The 23,909-nt window shown below is 40.7% G+C and overlaps 1 protein-coding gene across 2 annotated transcripts in view; it reads left to right on the plus strand.

The window, feature by feature from the left end:
* Nucleotides 1–23,909, plus strand: part of MEGF10 (multiple EGF like domains 10) — a 266,646-nt gene that overhangs the window by 200,955 nt on the left and 41,782 nt on the right. For both annotated transcript variants that reach the window (XM_032851957.1, XM_032851955.1), the window contains 4 exons: nucleotides 5,053–5,299; nucleotides 6,812–6,932; nucleotides 11,083–11,219; nucleotides 18,516–18,728. In XM_032851957.1, the coding sequence (XP_032707848.1) occupies nucleotides 5,053–5,299; nucleotides 6,812–6,932; nucleotides 11,083–11,219; nucleotides 18,516–18,728 (718 nt within the window). The remainder of the gene's footprint in view (nucleotides 1–5,052; nucleotides 5,300–6,811; nucleotides 6,933–11,082; nucleotides 11,220–18,515; nucleotides 18,729–23,909) is intronic.

Genomic DNA, 23,909 nt, shown 5'->3' on the forward strand with positions numbered 1-23,909 from the left:
TAGTAAAGAGACTGAAGACAGGAGGTCTGACTTCACTGTTTACTGCCCATGTACCAGCTGAACAAAAGTCACCTGGATCTCCATTTCTTCATCCATAAAATAGGGACTACGTTAGTACCTATTCACAGGGCCATTGCGAGGGTTCATCTGTCTCCAGGTTTATATAGGTATCTGTGGGCACATCGTAAATATTTTTAATGAGTGAACTATTGTGAATTGTTACTATGTTTACACCCATATGTTTATTTGTGTTGGAAAAGTCTCTGAAGAGGAATTTATGACTGAAGAGCTTTTGATACATTATTCTAGATTAAGGTCTAGAACAGAGGTAGTAATCTGCTCTCCCATAGATGTGCATGTGAGTGCTAGTTTTCATGAAAAGAGAGAGGTTATCACCATCCCAGTAAATACCAGACTCATCCTTGTTGACACCTTACTTCCTGACTGAGGCCGCACAGTTTTTTCCTAGTTTAATATCCCTGAAATCAGAATGCTTCTAACCATCAGAGTCAACTGGGTGGCTCCCATGATGTGGCAGGGTGAAGGCTTCTGTTCACAATGACTGAGATCAAGAAAAGCTGTCAGTGTGTCTTAACACCTGTGAAATTCAAGTTTGATAGGGAACAGGGCAAACATATATAAAAATTGTGATCTGAGTGCAAGATGAGTTTCGTGGAAAATATATACCGATGTCTTTTTCAGAGAGCATCTCAGATTGGGTCTGAAAAAAATGTACCTGAAGGACAGGTTTCTGGGCTGAGCTTGGAAGACTGGTGAGGGCCAATGAAAGGAGAGAGTATCTCTCCATGTCTGCTTATTTCTATACTTACTACTTTTGTTGTACAGAGGAAGATGATAGTGGCCATGATGCAGTAGAAGAAGGTGTTCATGGGCATTTGCCATTTCAAAGCCTTGTGACTGTTGTATGTATCATTCTCTCTGAATATTGTACCTCCTGCAGCTTCCTCCCTTTCCACTGCCCCTCTTCCTATGTTCAAATCCTCCATCCTTTACTTAAGTAGGGCACACTCTGTCTTTAGGTCTCAGCCTGGATGTCATTTTAGTTGGAGAGCCTTTCACAGTTCACCAACACTGGTTAGGGGTCATCCCCGTGTTTTCTGTTGTATCGCATCCATATTCCTACTCTATGGCTTATCACAGGGTATTTTATTGTCTAAGAACTTAAGGCCTCTGCTGTAAGCTTCTAGAAGCAGGCATTCTACCATTCTCCTTTGAACTCTAAGCCTAGTACCATGGCTAGCCCATGGCGGGCCCTTGAGAGATATAAACAGAGTGAATTTCAGTACTCAGCCTGCAGATGTAAACTGTGGTTACAGGTGTCACTGGAAGTTGTCGCTATAAGGGCTCTAGGGTGAGCGCATTGTCTTGCAAGGACCCAGCGCTCCACTAGTTGTCACAGGGTTGTAGCATGGACCCTGTACTTCTGACCACAGTAGTTTAAGCTTCCTTTTATTTCTATCTTATTGTGAGAGCTTATTAGAGCATGCTATCTGTGCTGCCTGAGACCCTCATTAAGCTGCCCCCTGAAACAGCTGTATGAATCTGAGTACACTCTGTCTAGAGTGCACTTCTAGCTGATAGCATAACTCAACAAGAGATGCAACCAGAAGCTGAAAACGAGTTCCTTTTGAGTATTAGGGTTCTTTTCAGTTTGTTCTAAAACAAAAGTTTGTTCATATACCTTTTCCTATTAGAATATCCCATCTATTGCCATGTTAATATTAACTACTTTTTTTTTTTTTAAGTTGTCAGTTGAGAGTAACCATCCCAGTCACTTTTTCTTCAGGAGTGAACCACTTGGCCCTTGAGATTAGATCAAGGTAGTAAGTAAAAAATGTGAACTGATTTGACCTCAGAGTCTCTGAACTGTCTTTCCAAACACAGTGCATGAATTCGGGATAACCGGTCAGCCTTGGCATTCAAAAGGAACAAATTCTGCCTCTAGTCTAGACAGTCAACATATTCTAGTGTTTGGAGTAATCAGGCTTTTGTGTCATAAGCTGTAAAAATGGATGTGTAGCAATAGTTAAATATGACACATGAAGAAAGAAAAGGAAGTCCCAGTGATGCCTAAATTCAAGCCAGGCTTCCGTGTCTGACTTGTTCTACTTCCTGCTTATTTGTCTGTACACTTTTATATGTGGATTTTTCCCTCAGCACAGCTTATGTTGATACCCAGTATTCACACTGTGAGGCCCATGTATCAGTGGCCTGTTAGAGAAACACAGCCCCAAGGAGAGAAGCTGTCACTTCAAAGCATGCCACACTGCTTAGATAGAGCCAGGAAATTAACCATGTCGGCATGATAATATATCCTTAAAAGCCTGAAACACTTTCTTTGATGCTGAGAGTTATCATTTTCTGCTATGAACTTGTTTCTGTCATGAGGAGGTATCTTAAGGGTTTTTGTTTTTTTGTTGTTTGCATTTATCTAACCCCAAGAAAATAGAAGTGGTCTTTGCCTGACTGCTCCTCTGGGAGAGAAATTTTGAATGGGATGTGGAAATGTGGCACAAGGAAGAAGAGAGACCAGTTCTGTCCCCTCAGTACCTTGACTTCTTCCCACCACTCTTCTGATGTTGTGAAACACATTCTATAAAATGTATGTGCTCCAGCTCACCCTTATCCCAGTGTCACTGTGGGGAAAAAGAACTCTATGCCATCATGGTTGTTGCTTTCTAAATGCTTCTGACACAATTTGGATGTCCTTATCAAGGTAGTTTTATTAGCTAAGATTGTATTAATCTGCCATGATACAATAAGAAAAAAATGAATAATTTAATATCTGAGGTTCCCAGAAGTTGAGAGAAATATGAAAACTTTAGGGAGGGTTGAGCAAAGAAAATGAGTGAAATTGAACAGACTTTTAAAAAAATTAAGTAAAAATTATTGAGGGAGTAGTTAGCCTGCAAGGAGCAGGGTCAAGGATGCATTCACATTTTAGGAATAAGATCATTTCTAGTACAGACAACAGTGATGAACCATATCAGATCGACCATGAGGAAGACAGAATGAAAAAGGGTCAGATTCCACGATAACAGATTTGGCTTACATGGAATGAAGATTTCCTTACTCTTAGGACTGATGAATCAGGGAACAATTACAAAGGACTCTCTAACTTACTTGGGTGTTCCTTAAAAACAAGAGAAATTCTGCTCTACCCGGGATATCTGAGGGCACTTAAAGAAACATACAGTGTAATTTTTTTTTTTTTTTAAAGAACAGATCCTCAATTGAAAGAGTTGTAATTGAAAAACAATTCTTTGACCCTATCCATAGGCAATAAAGAAGCAACTATATGAATAACAATTAGGCTTAAATCGTAAACTACTACCTAATCTTATTCTGTGAAAAAAGATTGTGAGTTCTCAGGTAATTGCTTTCTTGAACTGGTTTAGGTTCCCTAATCCTCTCATTGTTTTTAATTGTGTTAGAGTATGTTTATTAAAGTACTAATGAGAACAAAACCGTACTGATTAAAAACAAAATTATTCACTTAAACCTTTTGATATTATGAAATGGAAGGTAGGTTCTACTGTTGGAAGATGAATCCTGCATGTCTAATAAGTTCTTTCCTGTGTGCCTGGTTTTATTTCTCTCTCTCTCTTTTTTTTTTTTCCCAATAGTTCATTCTAGATCTGTTGAGGTTACAAAATTTTTATGACATGAAACTGTTTTTTAAATCATAAAAGCAGTTTATCCTAAGAGCTCCAGGCAGAGCGCATCTTCCCTAGTGATTTTTATAGCATCTAATTAATAAATAAATAGGCAGCTGGCTAGGCAATGAATATTAAGAGTTGGTTTTGCCTTATCATCACCCCTTATAATTTTTAGGATGTTTGGGATCGAGGATTTTTCCTTTCCCGCTCCCCTCTTCCTGCTCATCGTGAATTGCAGCCACTTTTCCTCTCCTTTGGAACTATACTTTTAAATCTATCTCTTCAATACTATTTTCTGTTACCATCTTACTGGTTTCGTATGCCTGCTGTTGCTTTTTTGGTTTTGTTTGTTTTGTTTTGTTTTGTTTTGTTTTGGGAGAGAGAGAAAGAGAGAGTGTGCTTGAGTTCCTGCATGTATGAGTGGGTGGACAGGGAGGATTGGGGGAAGGAGGGAGTGAGAGGGAGAGGAAGTGCCGAACTCCACACGGGGCTTGATCTCACAACTCTGAAATCATGCTTATTGTCATTTTTCTTTGCTGTCCTAAGTGTTTGTTTTATTTTTTTAAGTAAGTCAGTGAATTTCAGTGTTCAAATCAATTACTCTCTGTTTTTTTCTGATTACCTCCCAATCCATGCATCTTTTGATGAAAGATGATCTTTCAGACCATGATCTGAAAGCAGATCAGCAGTTTTCCTTTGGATTGCTCTGGCCTAGATGTATAGTGGGGTCAAGTCTGCTTCCCAGTAGGTCAGCCTGCAGGACCCTTCTTGGTCTTCACCACCACTGCCCAAGGTCAGGTCCCTGAATCTCATTTACATCCTGATCTGCTGTATTTTTCCTGCCTTTCTCCCTGCCTTTTTTGTGAGCTCCTTCCTGCCCCTTCCCCAGACTATAGCCCACTGACCTTACTAGGATGCAAACCTACATTGTCTCTCCTTGTTTAAAATCCCTTATGACCAATTCTTATTCATAAGATGCACTCTAACTCCTTCGTGTGCATTCAAGCCCTTGCCTGAGCTGAACCTTCCCATCTGGGGAGCCGGCCTCCTCTCCCTCCATGCTTCTTACATCCTCCCATCACCATATCAGACTCAACACTCCAGTTGCTGGAAACAGGCTAAACAAAGGCATGAAGCTGGAAATCGTAGCCCTGCTTCGGCAATGGAGTAACTAGAAGTGGTCCATTTAGTGCTGAACACATTTAAGAGGCCTTACCCTGGGCTGGTGCCAGGGCCCTGCTGTCCAGCTATGGACTGGTGATGAAGGGATCACCAAGCCATTCTCATCAAGAGCAGAGGAAAGCTGGTTTTGAAGAACTTGCTGTTGCCCCCATTCATCCTCTGATGTCCTCTCTCATTTCTCCCCCTACAGCCTGTGATGGTGATCACTGGGGGCCCCACTGCAGCAGCCGGTGCCAGTGCAAAAACGGGGCTCTGTGCAACCCTATCACAGGGGCTTGCCACTGCGCAGCAGGTTTCCGGGGCTGGCGTTGTGAGGACCGCTGTGAGCAGGGCACCTACGGTAATGACTGTCACCAGAGATGCCAGTGTCAGAATGGCGCCACCTGCGACCACGTCACAGGGGAATGCCGCTGCCCACCTGGGTACACTGGAGCCTTGTAAGTGACATGCCGCAGAGCAGCAGAGCACAGTCCACTCACCTTCTCCATTCATGCTACTTCCTCCTCTCTATTCCTGGGCTCCTGTTTCTGTAGCTGCCTGAAGTCACTGAAAGGGCGGGGCTCTGGGCACAGAGTGGGGAGATCAACAGTGACAGCCCTGAGATGTTCCTTGAACTTCAGACTCCAGCGGGAGTCTGATGGCCAGCTTCCATGTTTTCCTTTCGGCCAGGCAGAGATAGAGAGGACCAGGCTTTACACTGAGTGGTAATATTGGTGGTGGGAAGGGGTTGGGGCAGATTTGAGGTTCTGCTTTAATTCCCCCACAATTGCATTTATTATTAATGGTCCATGTTGTTCTGCTCTGTGTGGCAGCTAATTTGCTGGATAAGGCTGGGTGGGTTCAGTGCCATAGAAAAGAGAAAAAGGGGAAGATGTTTGAGATAATCCACGATAAAAGGTTAACTGGTTATTTAATGCCTGTGGATACATACGTTGCTCTGTGACCATAAAAGAAATATGTTACATCTTTGTAGGATACGTGCACACAGATAGTTTTATTTTTTCTGGATACAATTGATGCAACTTCTTAACCTCCACTACTTTATTTTGTGTGAGGAACTTTCTTCAGTTGGCTGGGATCAGTAAACAGAATAAGAGGCAGAATTCGCCCCCCCCCGCAAAAAAAATGGAAATAGAAAAATCTTGTTCCCTTACTGGGAAAATTACACTTGTAAATCACAGAATTAAAACTTGAAAAAATGTGGCTTATTAGGTAAATACTTCCTGCCAACAGTATTAACAGCTATAAAGTAGAGCTAAAGAAAAAACTGCATTAGCCTAGAAAGCCCTCATTTTCAGAAGAATGAATGATCATCTCAAACTACTTAATTGTTAATATTGCTTTTATGGGTTTTTATCAAGGCCACAATTGAATAGGGCTTTGGGAAACTTGGAGCAGTTTTATAAGAGCGCAAACAAGGCAATTAAAGGCTTAGAGAAGAAGGTTCATTCATAGGAAAAGGGTGGGAGTTAAGGACACAGAAAATGATGAGGCTCAAGAAGAGAATGCTGGAAATTCATTTTGAAGAATATGTGTACAAAGCAGGGGATGTGGAAATGTTTCAGCCTCCTCTGAGGTTGGAGTAAACCCTCAAACAAAAGCAGACCTCAGATATCACACAGGGGCTTTAGACTAGTTGCATGGAAAGTTCCCGTCACCAAGGAGTGTTTGGCTGAGAAGAGTCATCCTCGGTGCTCTTAGATAGGAAGCATTCTCTTCAAATTAGGAATAGTTTCATTAGAAAATAGCCCAAAAGAAAGGAAATGTCTAGACTACCCCTCAAAGACCTTTCCAGCCAGTGTGATTAATGCTTTGATGTTAATGAAATGAAGAATTTTGAGCAGAGGAAGCTTGTCTGTTTCAGGTCCCTGGGCACTGTTGAGTCTGTGAACCTAAGGGTCTTGTGGTTGGGTAATAACGATATCCTTTGTCACACATCAATTCCTCAGCTGTGAGGATCTTTGTCCCCCTGGCAAGCATGGTCCACAGTGTGAGCAAAGATGCCCCTGCCAAAATGGAGGAGTTTGTCATCATGTCACTGGAGAATGCTCTTGTCCTTCCGGCTGGCTGGTAAGCTCCCTTCCTCCCCTCCCAAAGTCACCTGTTTAAGGATGTTCAAGTGAAAATACACATGGAGGACTTTATTTAGCACAAAGGAAAGTTACCCTGATGGTTAGAGATTGCAATATTGGAGCTAGCTGACCGTTTTCAAAGCTGGTGTCCTTCAGTCCATCTTCAGGTAGAAGGTGATTAAATCTTGACATGCACTAATGGTCCTCATGGAAAACATAGGGGCCATCTGTCCTTCACTTTCCCTCAGGACAAAAAAAAGAGGGAAATACCTCATCACACATATGACAGACAGGGCTGTCAAATACTGGAAATTTCTAAATGTTGGTGTACCTCGGATATACTTTGGGTTTGGTTCCAAACCTTGGCAATAAAGTGGAATCACAATAAAGTGAGTCAAATTAATTTTTTGGTTTCTTCTTAAACATAAATACTGTTTTATGCTGTGCTATACTGTAATCTATGAAGAGTACGATGGCATTATGTCTAAAAAACCAATGTACATACCAAAATAATTACTGTAGTAATATCAGAGATCACTAATCACAGATCAAGCACAATGAACATAATAATAATGATATCTTTTTTCAAAAATCAACAAGAGTTACCAAAATATGACATAGATACACTAAAGGAATAAATGTTGTTAGAAAAATGGTGACAGTGGCCATGCTCAATGCAGGATTGTCACAGGCCTTCAATTTGTTTAAAAAATAAGAAACAATATATCTGTGAAGCACAGCAAAGCAAAGCAGAATAAAATGAAATATGTCTATAATTGTTTTTATAATTAAGTTCCATGGGTCATTGTTCTTTGAAATCATTATTCTCAAAGGGATAGGTCATATGTGAAAAAATTATCTGGTCATGTACATCCAGAGACACAATGAGGCAAACCCAGTTATCAAGTATTGCAGAGTTTCTCAAAGCCTTCAGCATGAAAATCCAAGAGGAGCTGTCACTTAGCACGTTTCCCAAACTTTGACCATGTCACACTTTCTTCATGTAGTATGTCACAGGCTTGGTGTTATGTGACACACTCAGTGTCAAAGCTGGTTTGCTAATCAGATTTCTCTGAAACCTGGGAATGGTATTGATCCTTACTGGCCTTGGTTTGTGCGTACATCTGCTTGAAGGCACAAGAACAAATGACCAATGTCTGTTTCCTTCATTAACAAACAAAATTTAAGAAATTTCACTATCACCTGCTGTCTCCAGGAGCTGTAGTGAAGCTGTTCCCAAATCCAGTGATGACCCTTCTGTTCTCATACTGCTTGATTAAGCCAAAATATATGACCCCGTTGCTCATCCATCTCCCACCTTCATAATCTTTCCATGCCTCTGCTAACCCTCTACCTTTGTTACTGAAGATCTCTTTTTCCTAACCTCCTTCTTCTACATACTGCATTGCAGTATTTCCCGGGTTTCACTCTTATTTTTCTTCTCTTTTCTCCCTATAAATCTCTGGAACTCTCACCCAGCTCATGGCTTTAATAGTCATCCTGTGATTTTTCTCAATCTTGACTTTCCCTCACCTGAGTCCGGACACATATTTGTCACTATTCTATTAGACCCCCAACCTAGATGACCTGTACACATAAAGCCACAATCTGACGGGGCTCCACCCAAGCTGGAGCCTTAGGAGCCAACTCTGGGATGGAATGGGTCCGCTAATGTCCTTGTGGTAGTCCTGAAGCAAAGGAGAACTGGAGTCCACTTCCCGGTAAGAATCATGGGAAGAAAGGGAGCGCTCAAGGTGTGAGGGCCATGGAGAAAAGTGGAAAAGAAATACCAGACCCAAGGTGAGAGTCAGAGAGGCAAGCAGGTGAGACAAGGTCTGGTTCTAGAGGCAGAGCCTGGAGAAACTTCATGAGGCAATGGAGTCAGAGTGAGGAGGCTTTTATTGAGTGCCTGATGGTGGGGCAAACAAGGGAGCTCTTGAGAAGTATAAGCCCAGCAAAGTCAGTGTTAATAGGAACAAACTTGTGACACACCCAGGCCTTTCTTAAGGCTACTTCTTTTTGGATTTTTAAAAGTCTTAGTTAAAACCAGCATTTCTTTCTTAGTTGCTCAAGGTAGAAATATTGAATTATCTTTGACTCCTTCTGTTCTTCATTTCTTATGGGTACTCTTTTGCCCTGTTGGCCAATGTTTGGTCCTTGGCAAGGGAAGGTTTTTGTTGGGGCAGCAGAATGTGCAGAGAGCTCCGTGTTTGGATGAAGAGAGCAAGCATTCTACTCTTAGTACTGGTGTACAGACATTGTCAGTAGTGTTGCCTCATCTTGAGACCGGAAATTTCTTCTTGGTTGGGGTGGTTATGATGCGGGATGGTGGCAATCACAGGCTCGGACAGTGAGTCCCAGTAACTGGGTGGACGGATCCATCAGCCCAGTGAGGCCTCCCCTCCACCACTTTCTCTATACTCTGGGCCCCCTACCTGGACAAAAGTTTCTTTCTGAATGCTTTGGGTCATTTCTCAATCTGCATAGCTTAGCTCCTAACTTATACTTCTCTCTACAACATTTTATTTGTGCTGTCTCTCTAGGTGCTTTTCAAAGATGAAGATATATTCCTTTTACACATACACACGTGTGTATTTCAACTCAGGAGAGGACTGTCTCATTTAAAGCTATTTGCTCACATTAATCTTTATTCATAAACAGTATTTCCACAGCATCTCTGAAGCTGATGTGCGACCCTTACAAATGCGGCCAGTCAGTCCCTGAGAGAATGAGAACTTTGACCAGAACTCCAGCTTACGGCAAATTGACTCCTGGCACGCTATTTTTTCAGGCATGTTGATAGTTGTGCTAGAATGGAGGGATTAGAGCTATTTTTGCATTTATCCCCCACCACCACATTGTGAACAAATTAAAGGTTTTGACCTTATCTTTGATTCTCAGAGCTTAGCTCTGTGCCTGACACATAGATGATTCTCAGTGAGGCATTGGTCTGAATCATCTCTCAAAGGCTTTTTTGGTTCCAAGAGTCTGTGGAAGAACTTTCCCTGTTTGTAGATAGCTAAAAACCACCAGAGGAGACTTAATTAGCACACCAACTGCCTTTGTGGGTAGCCAGGAGTTAGAGGAAATGTATTTTCTTACGCTATCCAGAATAAACATTTACAAAACCATCTGGTGTTCGCTAGCCTCCAATTTCAGAGTGCCCACAGTCTGCCTTTTTTTAGGGAGAAGGAGGACATAGCAACAGCTTGCAACAGTTAAAAAAAAAACAACAGTTTAAAAATCCATGTTCTTTGGGATATGTTGTTTGTGCTAACAATAACTCCAATAAACAGATGATAAGCTATAAGCCCAAGTTATATAGCCACGCGAAGTAGAAAATCATAGTATTTCACTGACCTATTGGTACTTATTCCTATAAACATAGGATTGGAATAAATATAATGATAGCGCATGACAAGATGGACAGCTTCTAGGGTGAGGAGACATGTCCAAGTTACTCTCTTGATTTTTCTTCCCAAGAAATAAACTTTCCTATTGATCTTGGCCCACCAATGTTTGTTCAACCTGCTGAAAATAAAAGTGTTTTTCTTCTGAAATAATATGTCTGGGTTCATTCTTACAGGACTACTGTCTTAGGCGATGTTACTGTTAATTCAGGTACACAAAATTTCCATCTCATGCTCCATTATACCCTAAGACATAAAACCACTGATAATGTATATTTTCTCTAGAACATATGGTAAAGCATTTGGATATTCCATTTGCACCAGATGTTGCTGTTTCTGTAATGGATGCTCAATAAGTATTGTTGACTTATTATACATGTAAGGACACATGGAAGAATGCTTAGGAGGATTTATAAATACCTGAGGTTACCATAATAATTTCATGTAACTTTATCTTAAACTTCAGTTTTTTAATATGGGTGTTTCTTAAGATTATTCTGCCGTCTTCAAACGTATCTTGAGTTTTGGCTTTCTAAGTAAATAAGTTCATTTAAAATTTCTAATGTTTTAAAGACGCTGAGCAGAGTGCCTGTTTCCTAAAATCCCCTTCATCTAATTCTCCTGCAGCCCTGTGCCCCTATACCTTCCTCCCTTTCTGTTTCCTCTCTTCTTTCCCTCCTCCTTTGGCCCTTCCCTGGCTGGAGGCCCATGTAATTTTCCGAGTCTCTTTGAATGCAGGGCACAGTGTGTGGTCAGCCTTGCCCCGAGGGTCGCTTCGGAAAGAACTGTTCACAAGAATGTCAGTGCCATAACGGAGGGACATGTGATGCTGCCACAGGCCAATGTCATTGCAGTCCAGGATACACAGGGGAACGGTAAGGGATAGTCTCATCTTTCTCCGACTGCTCGTAATGGTGTGAAAGGAAAGCTTGAAGAGCCCAGGGAACACCTCTGTGACTATTCTGTAACATTCCAGAGATATCTATAAAGTATCAGTGCATTTGATATATTATTTCCCAACTCAATGTGTAGAAAGTGAGCCATAGGGGTGCCTGGGTGGCTCAGTGGGTTAAAGTCTCTGCCTTTGGCTCAGGTCATGGTTCCAGGGTCCTGGGATTGAGCCCTATATTGGGCTCTCTGCTCAGCAGGGAGCCTACTTCCTCCTCCTTTCTCTCTCTCTCTGCCTGCCTCTCTGCCTACTTGTGATCTCTGTCTATAAAATAAACAAATAAAAAATCTTAAAGAAAGTGAGCCATAGATAATAGTGAATTGAAGATATAGAGGAAACATTCAAAAACATAGATTAAAAAATATCAGCTATCCAGAACCTATGGTGAGTATGTCAGGTTCAACAGTCAAGTGGTTGGACAGCCACTTCAAAGATCAAAATATATTTCAAACATTTTTTGGTAGATTTATTTCAAAATGGGATGTGTACCGGTTATCTTTAGCAAGTATGTGGGGCATAGAGTTACGGTCTTAAGATTCAGTATTCCATTAAGAAAACCAATTATTTTCCTGTGTGGCAGTGACTGAGGAAGATCCGATGGGATTGCTAGTGCTCTCCAGTCCCACATGATATAAGAGCAAATGTGTGGCTGTACTTGTGTGACTCTTCCAGCCACTGTCATATTTCAGATTAGATAATCAAGTGTTACCCTAGACGGTTTTGCTCACGTTGCGCCTTCTAATTTGCTCTTTCATTTCTTACATCCTGAAAGACCAGCTAACCAGGCTTAGTGGATGTATGTGTAAAATTGAAGAAAAAAGTTTGGAGAGGTAGGGGACTATGTTGGCTCAAAACAAATATTTTTGGAACCTGTGTCCTTCGACACATCCTTATTGCTAATACTCAAATAATAATTTTACTCTCTTCTGGAGTTGAATCAAGATTGAATAAGTACATTAAAGCAGAACAGTGTGGAAGCTTACAAACATTAGTTCTTATTATAGTTGAGTAATTTCCCTGAACCATCTAAATACCAGCGATTAAAAATTTGAGTGATGTCTAGGAACTGAATAAAAATTAGCTATCATTATTTTTTAGTGAGATCTGTGACCTAAGTATTTCTTCAACCTTCCTCCCTCCTTTTATTTTCTTTCCAAAGTTCTGATCTATTTTTTTTAACTTTTACTAAGATACTGTAGCATGCCCCCCCACCCCCACCACCTCTCAACTTAGAATTTCTTGTTAACTTTATCTCTAATTAATTTGTATTTTTTGGAAAAATGTCATTTCTGTTTCTACTTGGCTACTTCAATATAAAGAAAAACTTGATCCTGAGTTTTTATTTAGCCTCTCTACCAAAATTTTTAATTAATTCTGATGTTATGTTTAGCAAACACCAGTTATTTCATCATTTATCAAAAAAGGTACTTGTCTCTGCTTTTCAGTATTATAATGATTATTTCCTTTCTTGAAATGATTGCATTAATTTAAGCCTCTAAATCGGTGAGGACAAATAGAGGTCAAAGCAGAAACTCCTATCTTAATTTTATTGAAAATGGCTTCAGTGTAGTTTCATGTTTGTTACTGGTTTTTAGTAAACTTCTTGTTAAGTGTTTTTTTTTTTTAAATCTCTGTTTTTATTAAAAACTTCTCTTAGTAGTATTTGTTTAACTTCATTAAAAGACTTTTCATCTTTTGTTAATATAGTTATGTATTTTACCTCTAATTTTTGGATATTATAAATTATCACAGCACCCTTCAGAGCTTGGTCTTTGTAATATATTTTTAAAATATTTATTTATTTGAGAGAGAGAGAATGAGAGAGAGAGAGAGGTCAGTGGGAGAAACAGACTGCCTGCTGAGCAGGGAGTCCGATGTGGGACTCGATCCTGAGACTCCAGGATCATGACCTGAGCCAAAGGCAGTCACCTAACCAACTGAGGCACCCCATGTAATATATTATAGGACTTCTTAGAAAGTTTTTGTCACCTACATCTTGGCTTACGGTTGTATTTTGGATAGATGTTTTTAGATGAGTTCTGAACTTACTATCTTATTCAGAATCCCAAATAATCCTTTTACCTAATATTTTGAGGCACTAGAAAATTAAATACAGTTGATCTTTGGTAAACTCAGGGCTTTGGGACACTGACCCCTCATGCAGTCAAAAATCATATGTAAATTTGGGGGGCACCTGGGTGGCTCAGTGGGTTAAAAATCATATGTAACTTTGGGATCCCCCAAAACTTTACTACTAATAGCATACTATTTAGGAAGCTAAAATATATAATATTAATATATATAAATATAAATCATATTTATATATAAATATCAATATTAATTGATATATTAATATCAATATATTAATATATATTGATAATATAAACAGTCAATTTACACGTATTTTGTATGTTATATGTGTTATATATTGTATTCTTACAATAAAGTGAGCTAGAGAAAAGAAAATGTTAAGAGAATCATAAGGAAGAGAAAATATATTTCCAGTACTGTATGTATGAAGAAAAAAAATCTGTAAGTGGACATGTACTTCCAAAACCGTGTTACTCAAGGATCAGCTATATAATTTTTTTTCTTGACCCCTCACAGTTAAAGGCTCAAATTTGAGGCAACACAGAAACAACAAACATGTGGGGCGAGCTTATATTCATCTGATTTAGAATGCAGGGAAGGGGAGTAACAGCTGATTTCCAGGTGAATTTTAGATTAAGGCAAAGAGGGCAAGGAGCCAAAGAAAGACAAAGGAAAGTGAAGAGGGAACTTCTCCTTGAGTTGTTGTCCTGATAACTTTTGTTTTGCCAGTAAACTGATGATGTAATTTCTGTTTTCAATTATACCATCTCCATCTGGGTTCTAGACACACACACACACACACACACACACACATTGACAACATGCACATTTGTCACTACAATAGGGAAAAAATGAGTAGCTATGGGGCAGTTTGTGGCAGGAGTGTGGTGAAGGCAGCTTTGAGGGCCCGGGGTCTTGGCAATTCCCTGTTTTGAGAAGTCAGCAGAACTTGATCCCTGAGGTTAAACCAGAGTTCTGCTGTCCAAAGGAGCAGGTACCACCACAGGCCGCCGCCAGCAAAGCCTTCCCAGGATGTGGGGATGGTCCTCCCAGCCAGAGCGAAGACAGAACAAACAAAACAGACACCTTGTGGGCAGGCAGAGCAGCCCAGGGGATGCCCACATAATAGTCTTGGGGGTTTGCGGAAAGGTCGGGAAGACATTGGGGTAGGGAAATGTACTGTGGCCTGGCCAAGCAAGAAGGGAAAGAGGATGATTTCCAGAGCCTCCCAGAAATTCCTCTGAAAGGGTTAAAAGAGTGTTCTTCATGATGATTCCATGGAATTGCTCAGGCCTTTGGGGCCCATGCTCATAGCTTGTGTTTCCCAAGAGTGAGCCAGAGGGAGAGATCTGTGCCTCGGTCATGCTTCCTGTTCCAGCGAATGTGGGACGGTCCTGCCACACCTGTGTTCCGTAGAACCTGCAAGTGAAGAAGGAAAGTGAGTCAAAGGAGGTGAAGTCAGAAATGATAGACAGGAATTGGGGGGACGTAGCGTTGGTCTCCACTGGGAGAACTTTCCTGGATCTAGGATTGTGGAAAAGTTGGCTGTTTTCCAGGCTTTGTATATTTCCCCCAGAGCAGCACTTCCAGATGCTGAAAAGGCAGGCAACTGATCCATGATCCCAGGTTTAATGAGGAATGCGATTTTTTCACATTAAATCATGGATTTGCCCAATTATTCCAGGCACTCTGGGGAGGGACATGCTCAGAAGGACCAGGCAGGAAGGAGCTGCCACCCCTTATATGCTAACTTACTTCCTTCTTCATCCATTTGTAATAAGATGCATCGTAGTAGTCAAAATGATATTAAAACAAGCCTGTGAACCTCATGGGTTTGGGGAATTGGTGTCATATTTTATTATCTCTACTTAAAGCTTATCCATCTTTTTCCCAATTCCAGAGCATTATTCAAAAACAAAAATTTTTAAAAATAATAAAACAAATATATATACATTTTATATATGAGATATATACATATATTCATATATATGTTAAATACATATGTATTATATATATAATTTTATATATAGTGTATACACACACACACACACACACACATATATATATATTCCAAATTAACATATTTCCACTGGCTGATATTTTTTGCTCTATCTTTATCAGCCTCTCTGCCTTCACTTGTAAGAAAATCTGTTACCTCTTTTACTAATTCCTAGGATAGTTTTTTTTTTTAATTTTATTTTTTATAAACATATATTTTTTTTTTCCCCAGGGGTACAGGTCTGTGAATCGCCAGGTTTACACACTTCACAGCACTCACCATAGCACATACCCTCCCCAATGTCCATAACCCCACCCCCCTCTCCCTACCCCCCTCCCCCCAGCAACCCTTAGTTTGTTTTGTGAGATTAAGAGTCACTTATGGTTTATCTCCCTCCCAATCCCATCTTGCTTCATTTACTCTTCCTAGGATAGTTTTTTTGTTGTCGTTCTGCCTGGGACCACATAAACTACATGAAGGGCATGAAATTCACTGAGAAATGATGCCTCTTTTAGATAAAGGGGCCAAAAAGGGAGATAAGTCTGTTTGACAGAGACTTTTAACTCTGCTAACCTGAAAGCTATAAGCTACTTTATGATTGCTGTTTGTTTTTTTTTTTTTCTTCTTACTTATTTGAGAGAGAGTGGACATGTGCAAAGAGAGAGCATGAGCTGGAGGTGGAGGGCAGAGGGAGAAGGTGAGGGAGAAGCAGACTCCACCCTGAGCAGAGAGCCCAATGCAGGACTCAATCCCAGGACCCCCAGGATCATGACCCGAGCCAAAGGCAGATGCTTAACTGATTGAGCCACCCAGGTGCCTCTGCTTTTATGTTTGAGATAGAAAAAGTCTACTACCAGAACGATATCCTATTACCTTGGTTTGGTAGATGGAAGTAGACATAACTATTATAAACAGGGTTTTCTTATATGTGCAACTTTGATGAAAAAGAAATGAGAATATGAACCAAGCTTTACACGGTGGCTACTTTAGTAATGGCTTTTTGCCATTTATAATATGAACTAGTAGTATGTTTTATTACAGATTTGGAAAGTAAATATGGGTCAGGACCAGCTATCATGGAGTTTGTTTTCCCAAAGAAAAGGAAATCGCTGCCAAGATAGGATAAAATATACACGCTGCTTCCATGTCATTTGACAGCAGACGGTTTTCCAGTCTTCCGATTTATACTCGTTCACCCACTTTTAGAGCTAAGCTTTTTACTAAGTTAAAATCGTGGATCCCAAAGCTTAACAATTGGATTTGTTTTCTCATGCATGCAAGAGAGAGAAAGCAATGTTATTTTACCTTGTTTATCTTTTCCTTTTTGGTACTGAATCACAAGAAAATCTGGACAGACAGGCTGCAGAGTTCTTACCAACCTTTAACAGAATCCATGACAAGCCCCAATGACTGCACCTCGGCATTTCTTTCCCTAAAGTGTACATCCTTGAGGAATAAACTAAGTGACTTGGCTTATTAAGACTTCTTACAAGTTAAAAATAGAGTACCTTTTAAAAATACTCTGGTCTAAAAATAGGTATACTCCTGCGTAATTTTAAAGCACACATCTGATTTTATGCTATATGGTAGGCGGGTTACTTCAGAACTTTGCTAATGGTTTGTTGAGCAGTGGATTTGAAGATTTTACCTTTTGACAAACACACTTAAAGATGTCTTAAGCATCAGGTGAAACCAAGTTTACAAGAGGCTCCTTTTCTTGTCTCTATCACATTAAGGGTATGCTACAGCCAGGGTTAACCACCGAAGAGTCAAAGAGCTGGGGGTGGAGGGCAGAGGGAGACCTGATTTAGCTTCTACATTTAAGTAGAATCCCATCCAAACTTGGTATTGTTACTAATCACACCCTATTACTAAAAATATGCCAAGCCTTGTGGAAAAGGTTTGCTTTTCAGCCTGTTTGCTCCTGCCTTCAGATATCCTTGAATTCATTATTATGCACTTGCTGCTTGTATGATACTAATCTGAAAAAATGCAGCGCTGACCTACATTTCTGACCATGGGTCTGGCGTGACTCGAGAGCCAAATGGGAAGTGTCTGCTGATTCCCACCCACAAAGTGTACCGTCCTTATGGCAGGCGCTCGGCTAGACAAGACCCCGTCTCCCTCTCCCTTGGCAGGAAGTGCTCCTTCTGTCGCAGGAGGCTCCGTGAAGTCACCTTGCCAGGTCAAAAAGAAACTTGGCTGGCCTGACAACCGGTCACGCATTCTATGGAGTGATGAGAATTTTCTCTTCTCCATCACCGTTCCTTCCAGCCACTTAGCTGCCCACCTGATCCAACTTATCCAGAGCCTGTCCTTCCTCTGGCACCAGAAATGACTCTACTGTCATTTTTTAAAAGATAAAGTGAATTTTTGAGACCTGATATTTTTCTTTCCTTGCCATTTGTCAGTCCTTCTAATAAACAGGGGATAGTAACCCCCTTAAAAATTTTTTTGTACTAGGAAACTCCACGTGTCCATACACCCCCTGGCAAGAGTTCCCCAGGTGGAATTGAAGAAACCTGGTTGCAATAGCTCTGACTTCCCCAGATCTAAAGAGGACTTTCTTTATTAAACATATAACTTTCTAAATGACGAGCAATTATTTCCATTCAGCTTTGCAAAAAGGAGCCACATGGCTAAGATTAAATATTAAAGCTACCATGAAAGCCAAGAGAATTAACATTGTTTGAAATTTGCTACAAACTTTTCTCTTTGAAACAGGGAAAGTGAGTATTTTAATTTCCTCATCTGAGCAGTCACTTTTCTCTCTCTTCTGGTATCTCCTGGTATCTTTCCAGTATGTATATACATGCATGTATGTATATCTTTAGCAAGCAAAACACTAGGTATAAAACAGGCTTCCTATGCCAAGTTCATGATTTTACTTTTTGTTTTTGTTTTGTTTTATTTTTTTTTCCTTTGAATAGGTCATGTGGCTATTACTACTACCTGTAGCCAGAGTAACGCAACTTCCTGCTTTTATACCTATAATGGGGCCGTCACTAAAAAACACAACAAATGCAAAAAGCACCTTCAGTTTCTACTTTACAAAGCCTTTTGGAATCAACTGTGTATTTGTACAAGGCATTACATAATCTGTCTTCTGCTCCCACCCCCCCTGCTTGGTAGGTGCCAGGACGAGTGTCCCGTTGGCACATACGGAGTTCGCTGTGCTGAGACCTGCCAGTGTGTCAACGGAGGGCAATGCTATCACGTGAGTGGCTCGTGCCTCTGTGAAGCAGGCTTTGCTGGTGAGCGCTGTGAGGCACGCCTATGCCCCGAAGGGCTCTACGGCATCAAATGTGACAAGCGGTGTCCCTGCCACTTGGACCACACTCACAGGTAAGGGTCAGCTACCTTGGAAGGATGTGCCCCATTAACATTTGAACGTCAGTGTCCACTCTTTGGAAGGATGGATTGCCAGAGAGACGCCCACCCTGAGACCTTCCTGCCCCTGGGTCATCCTTTAGAGGAACCACCAAGTACATGGACAACTTCTTTCTTTAGTGGGTGACGGTCCAAGTTAGAAACATTAAAACTGGCAGATGGTCATGGGTGGATATTAAGTTCTAGTCTCGATGAATGGCCATTGCCAAAAATGAAATTTGCTGGGGTTAGTAGAACATTGCCCTAAGAGAGGGATTCTGTGACATTCCCTTAGAAGCAAAGATGCAATGAGAGACATGAGTTAAGCCAACTTCATATGTGAAAATATCACAAAAAAATGATTCTTGCTGCAGCATCTTTGACTTGAGAGCGCATCTGTGTAGTGAGGAAGTATACTGGTGGAAGTTTTATAGAAGTGTTTCACATGTGACTGTCATATGTGAAATATGTTTTCAGAATTGATTGCTCAGACATAAAACTCACAGGGGTCTTTTAGCTCAAAAAATCTCTTGAAGAATTTAAGAACAGGAAACCATGGTTCCCACCCACCCTACTGTACCTTGTCTGCCCCTGAAAATGCCTTTCCACCCCCTTTCTTCCTCTCCATCCCCCAAGGACCAGATACATATCACTTAGAATTCTGGGCCTCATTTGCAGACTGCTGGAAAAGTTGGGTCTGACAAAAATGTAGTGCATTGTATAGCAGTTCAAATGTTACAAGAATTACTTAATTGCTTTCAGTACAGCTCTTACTTCATTTATGCCTCTAAAAGGTAAACTTGTGGCCCTGTCAATTCTCAAATGCACAAAAGTTAAATGTAAACAGAAGCCTGTGGTTGGTCTCTTCTTTAAACCATTGCTAGGAACAAAAAAATGGGCTTTGTACTTTGAGAGGGTGTGTGTGTGTGTGTGTGTGTGTGCGCGCGTGCACGCATATGCATGTGTGTGAGCCCATGTGTGCATGCTTGGAATACATTTTACTGGGACATATCAAAGAAGTGCATTCTTAATGTATCTCAAGCAACTTTACAAGCTGCTTTAATCAACTTTGGTTTTCTTCATTGGAAAATATTACCACTCTTTATGTGACAAGGTTAAGTAAACATTTGGGGAGTGAAAATGAATCATCTCTGCAGGATTGTGTTTGTTTTTTAACTCTCAAGTGTTTAAGGAGCTGGCAGGATTAGGGATAAGTCATGAGTTTGGCTACCTTTCCTGCAGTGTTTAAGGCTTGTCTCAGCAAAAGGTAAGCCTCGTGTAGTGACAGCTGAGAACTTCTTGATATCAGAGTGCTGTTTCATTGTACGATCCTGACATCAAATAGATTAATAAACCTACAGAAGGGAGCTGTGTTATGAGAAGCATTGGGGACACAGAGAGAATGTGGGTTTTGTTAGAACTGGGTACCATGTTCAATAGTGGCAAGGTCCCAGTGGATAGTCACTTGACTGACATCAATACCCTAATATATTTGACATAGGTCACATGTACCTAAGCATGTATGCTTTACCAAAGAAGTATGGGAAATTATTGGGCAATCACATGGATCAAAGGAAAAGCTAAAATCTGTCTAATAATGTAGAACAAATAATCAGATTAAAAACAATTAACCTAGGAAGTGCTTGCCTGAAAGCTAGTTTTAAAAAGTAGCTTTTGTAAATAAATAACTAAATAAATAAAATTTAAAAATCAAAAAATAAAAATTAGCTCTTGCAGATTTCTCTTAAAACTAGTTCAGTATTGATGAAATGACTCTGTCTTATTGAATTCATAATTGAAGCCATCTCCCTGGTTCTTGTACCTTAAAGTACCCTAAACTTAAATGTGAAATTCCTAGAAACACAAGATTCCTTTGAACCACAAGGCATAGAACCTTTGTATTTTTCTTAAAGATTTTATTTATTTATTTGACAGAGACAGAGATCACAAGTAGGCAGAGAGGCAGGCAGAGAGAGAGTGGGGGAAGCAGGCTCCCTGCTGAGCAGAGAGACCGATGTGGGGCTCAATCCCAGGACCCTGAGATCATGACCCGAGCCAAAGGCAGAGGCCCTAACCCAATGAGCCACCCAGGTGCCCCGAATCTTTGTATTAATTGGAAATCCAGCTTGTTCATTTCACCATTTAATCAAGCAAGTGGAGCTTGCTATTATGTAATTCATGATGTGTATTTACCTTAAAACTTTTCATTTTAATGACTGAGATAACTTACACAATGCAGACTATTAGTTTATATTGTCTTTAGGTAAATATTCAGTTATATGCATGTATATATTGACAGATAATGCAACCGCATATCTGGGTTAGTGGTTTGTATCTGTTAGCTTTTGCTGCATTAAAACAAAACAAAACAAACACTGCAGACAGTGGTATAAGTTGATTATTTATTAGCAGTTGGTTTTTTGCTTGACTGTTAGAGCTAGGCTCAGTTTGGTGTTTCTTCTGCTTTCCTCCCTGTATTCAGCTGGTGGACGAGCTAGAGGTAGAGGGGTTCTAGAATTCCTCTTACTTGTCCAGCATCTGGCCAGTCGTGATGGGCACCTGAGCCACATGTCTTTAGCAGCTAGCATGTTAGTTAGCCTGGGCTTCTTTTCAGGATGACTGGCTCCCAAAAGCAGCAAGAGACCGAGCAAAATGCCAACATGCAAACACATTTCAAACCTTTGGCTATGTTGTGTTTGCTATCATCCCTGTGGACGAAAACAGGTCACACAATCAGCTATGGTTTCAAAACACTCCACCTTCTGATAGGAGTTGCCAAGAATTTGGAGCCATTTTTACTTTTACAATCTATCCTAAGGTTGAAATGAATTTAAGTATAAGTGACCCTCATGTTTTTGATCATAGTATTACTATCGACCCTAAAGATGTTCACTGTGACCTGTACTTTTCAACCAAAAACTAACTCTTAGAGTGGAAATGGTTTTGAACAGCAAAATAAAACTGGAGATTTATTAAGATTCCACATGGGAGATGTACAGTAGCTCTTGTTAATAAGGACATTTAATAGCTGTGGGCAATCAGGATGTGCCTATTTGTAAATGCCACGTAATTGTCATTACATTTGAGCATTAATAACACCTAAGGAAATGAACAAAAGGAAGTTCGATGACTCGTTCTATTTTAGCCAATATTATATTAGACTCATGTAATAATTTAACTCTTAAACTGAAAAACTGACTTGAATGTTCATATCTAGTTGTATCTGTGTACAAAGTGATAGGTATTCATATGTGTATGTAATCCTATTTTCATATACACAGAGCAATCTGTTCTTTAGAAAGAAAATGAGTAGGAGTGTGTTACCCTTCAACCTCCAATCCGCCTCTAACATCAACACGTAAATCTCATGATCAATTAAGCTGCCTGCAAGAGAACCCATCAAATGCTTCCAAAGTGCTCTGGCTTCCTATATCTAATTACAAATTGCAGAATACTAATTTCAGTGCCAATCAATCAGAGAATCAGTGTGCTGCACTAATCCTCACTGGGGGGTGTTGAATATCAATCTCTGTGTCTGCCTGTAGTTTAGTCAATTCCCCTATCTCTGGATTGTCTGTTTTGTTTAACATTTGTGTCTACACCGGGAATAGGATTTTCTCCTTTTTAATGTAAAGTAATATTTTCTACTAAAAGATGTCCTTTTTTTTTTTTTTTTTGTAGTATGTCAAAGTAAGGCAAACTACTTTAACCAATCCATGCTTAAAATATTTCATTTCCCAGGGCACCTGGGTGGCTCAGTGGGTTAAGCCTCTGCCTTCGGCTCCAGTCATGATCTCAGGGTCTCCTAGGATCGAGCCCCACATCAAGGTCCCTGCTCAGCGTGGAGCCTGCTTCTCCCCTCTTTCTCTGCCTGCCTCACTGCCTACTTGAGATCTCATTTTCTGTCAAATAAATAAATTCTTAATGGGGCGCCTGGGTGGCTCAGTTGGTTGGGCGACTGCCTTCAGCTCAGGTCATGATCCTGGAGTTGTGGGATCAAGTCCCACATCGGGCTCCCAGCTCCATGGGGAGTCTGCTTCTCCTTCTGACCTTCCCTCTCATGCTCTCTCACTCTGTCTCTCTCTCTCTCAAATAAATAAAATCTTAAAAAAAAATTTAAAAAAAATTTCTTTTCCCTTTCTCAAATGTAGGACCTTCCTGAAATAAATTTAGATTTGTCTCTGTTTTTTCACAATACAGGCTTTTATTGGTCCTGCTAACCCATTGCTCAATGCTAAGTCCTACATTTTCGCCATTCTTTTTCACATCTAGCCTTCCTAGCAGGCTGCGACCGAGCCTCCTTTCTCTTTGGTGTAAAAACAAACCAGTAAATCTAGGTCCAGGTTTGATTCCATTACTACCTGTGTTGGGCTTTGAATAAATTACTCTTTCTAGGTCGCTCTTGCCTGATTTATAAAGTGGGATGATACCCAACAACTGGAATGTGTTGTGAGAATTAAATGAAATAATGTGCGCATGGATTCCTGAGCGTGACACTGACACATACTCAGGGCTTGGTCAACGCTTGCTGCTTGCGCGTGTGTTGACTTACGGTAGCACCAGAAGAGTCACGTCAATGAGTATGCCTTGTAATTCAGAGTGGTTCCCCTTTGGCCACAGCTCTGACATTTTAAAAATGAATTCTAGGGCGAATCTTGCCTCTCTGTGCAGAAGTACTGATTATCATTCAGAGTGGCTGGGTGACTCAGGGAGGTAAGCAGATCCATGTGGGAAAGCAAGACTTCAGAGTCCGAACCTTCTGTACCTCAATGCCGTTTTCCGTCACGCATTCAGTGTTTGCTGTGTGCCCACTGCGGGCCGGGGACAGGTCAGGTAACATGTCAAATTCTCGCCTTCACAGAACTCGAGGTCTAGAATGGAAGGAAGACATGGGTAAAATGGAGATGCCCAGGCGAAGAATGGGAAAGCAGTCTTCTAGATGTATGGGATAGCCCACGTGATGCCCTTATATTGGCAACACTCAGTTCTTTTCCCAAGTAAAAGAAATCCATTGCTATTGAGCATGGTAATAAAGAGAGACTAATGACTAGGGGACAGGTTGGGAAGCAGGCAGTGGTCAGGTAACAATGGCCTGTGGGCTGCATTTAGGGCAACTTGATGTCTAGGGTCACAGGGACTCTTTGGATTAGGGGCTGT

Source organism: Lontra canadensis, unplaced genomic scaffold (assembly GCF_010015895.1).
Source record: "Lontra canadensis isolate GAN:19392208 unplaced genomic scaffold, GSC_riverotter_1.0 scaffold5, whole genome shotgun sequence".
Taxonomy (NCBI): domain Eukaryota; kingdom Metazoa; phylum Chordata; class Mammalia; order Carnivora; family Mustelidae; genus Lontra; species Lontra canadensis.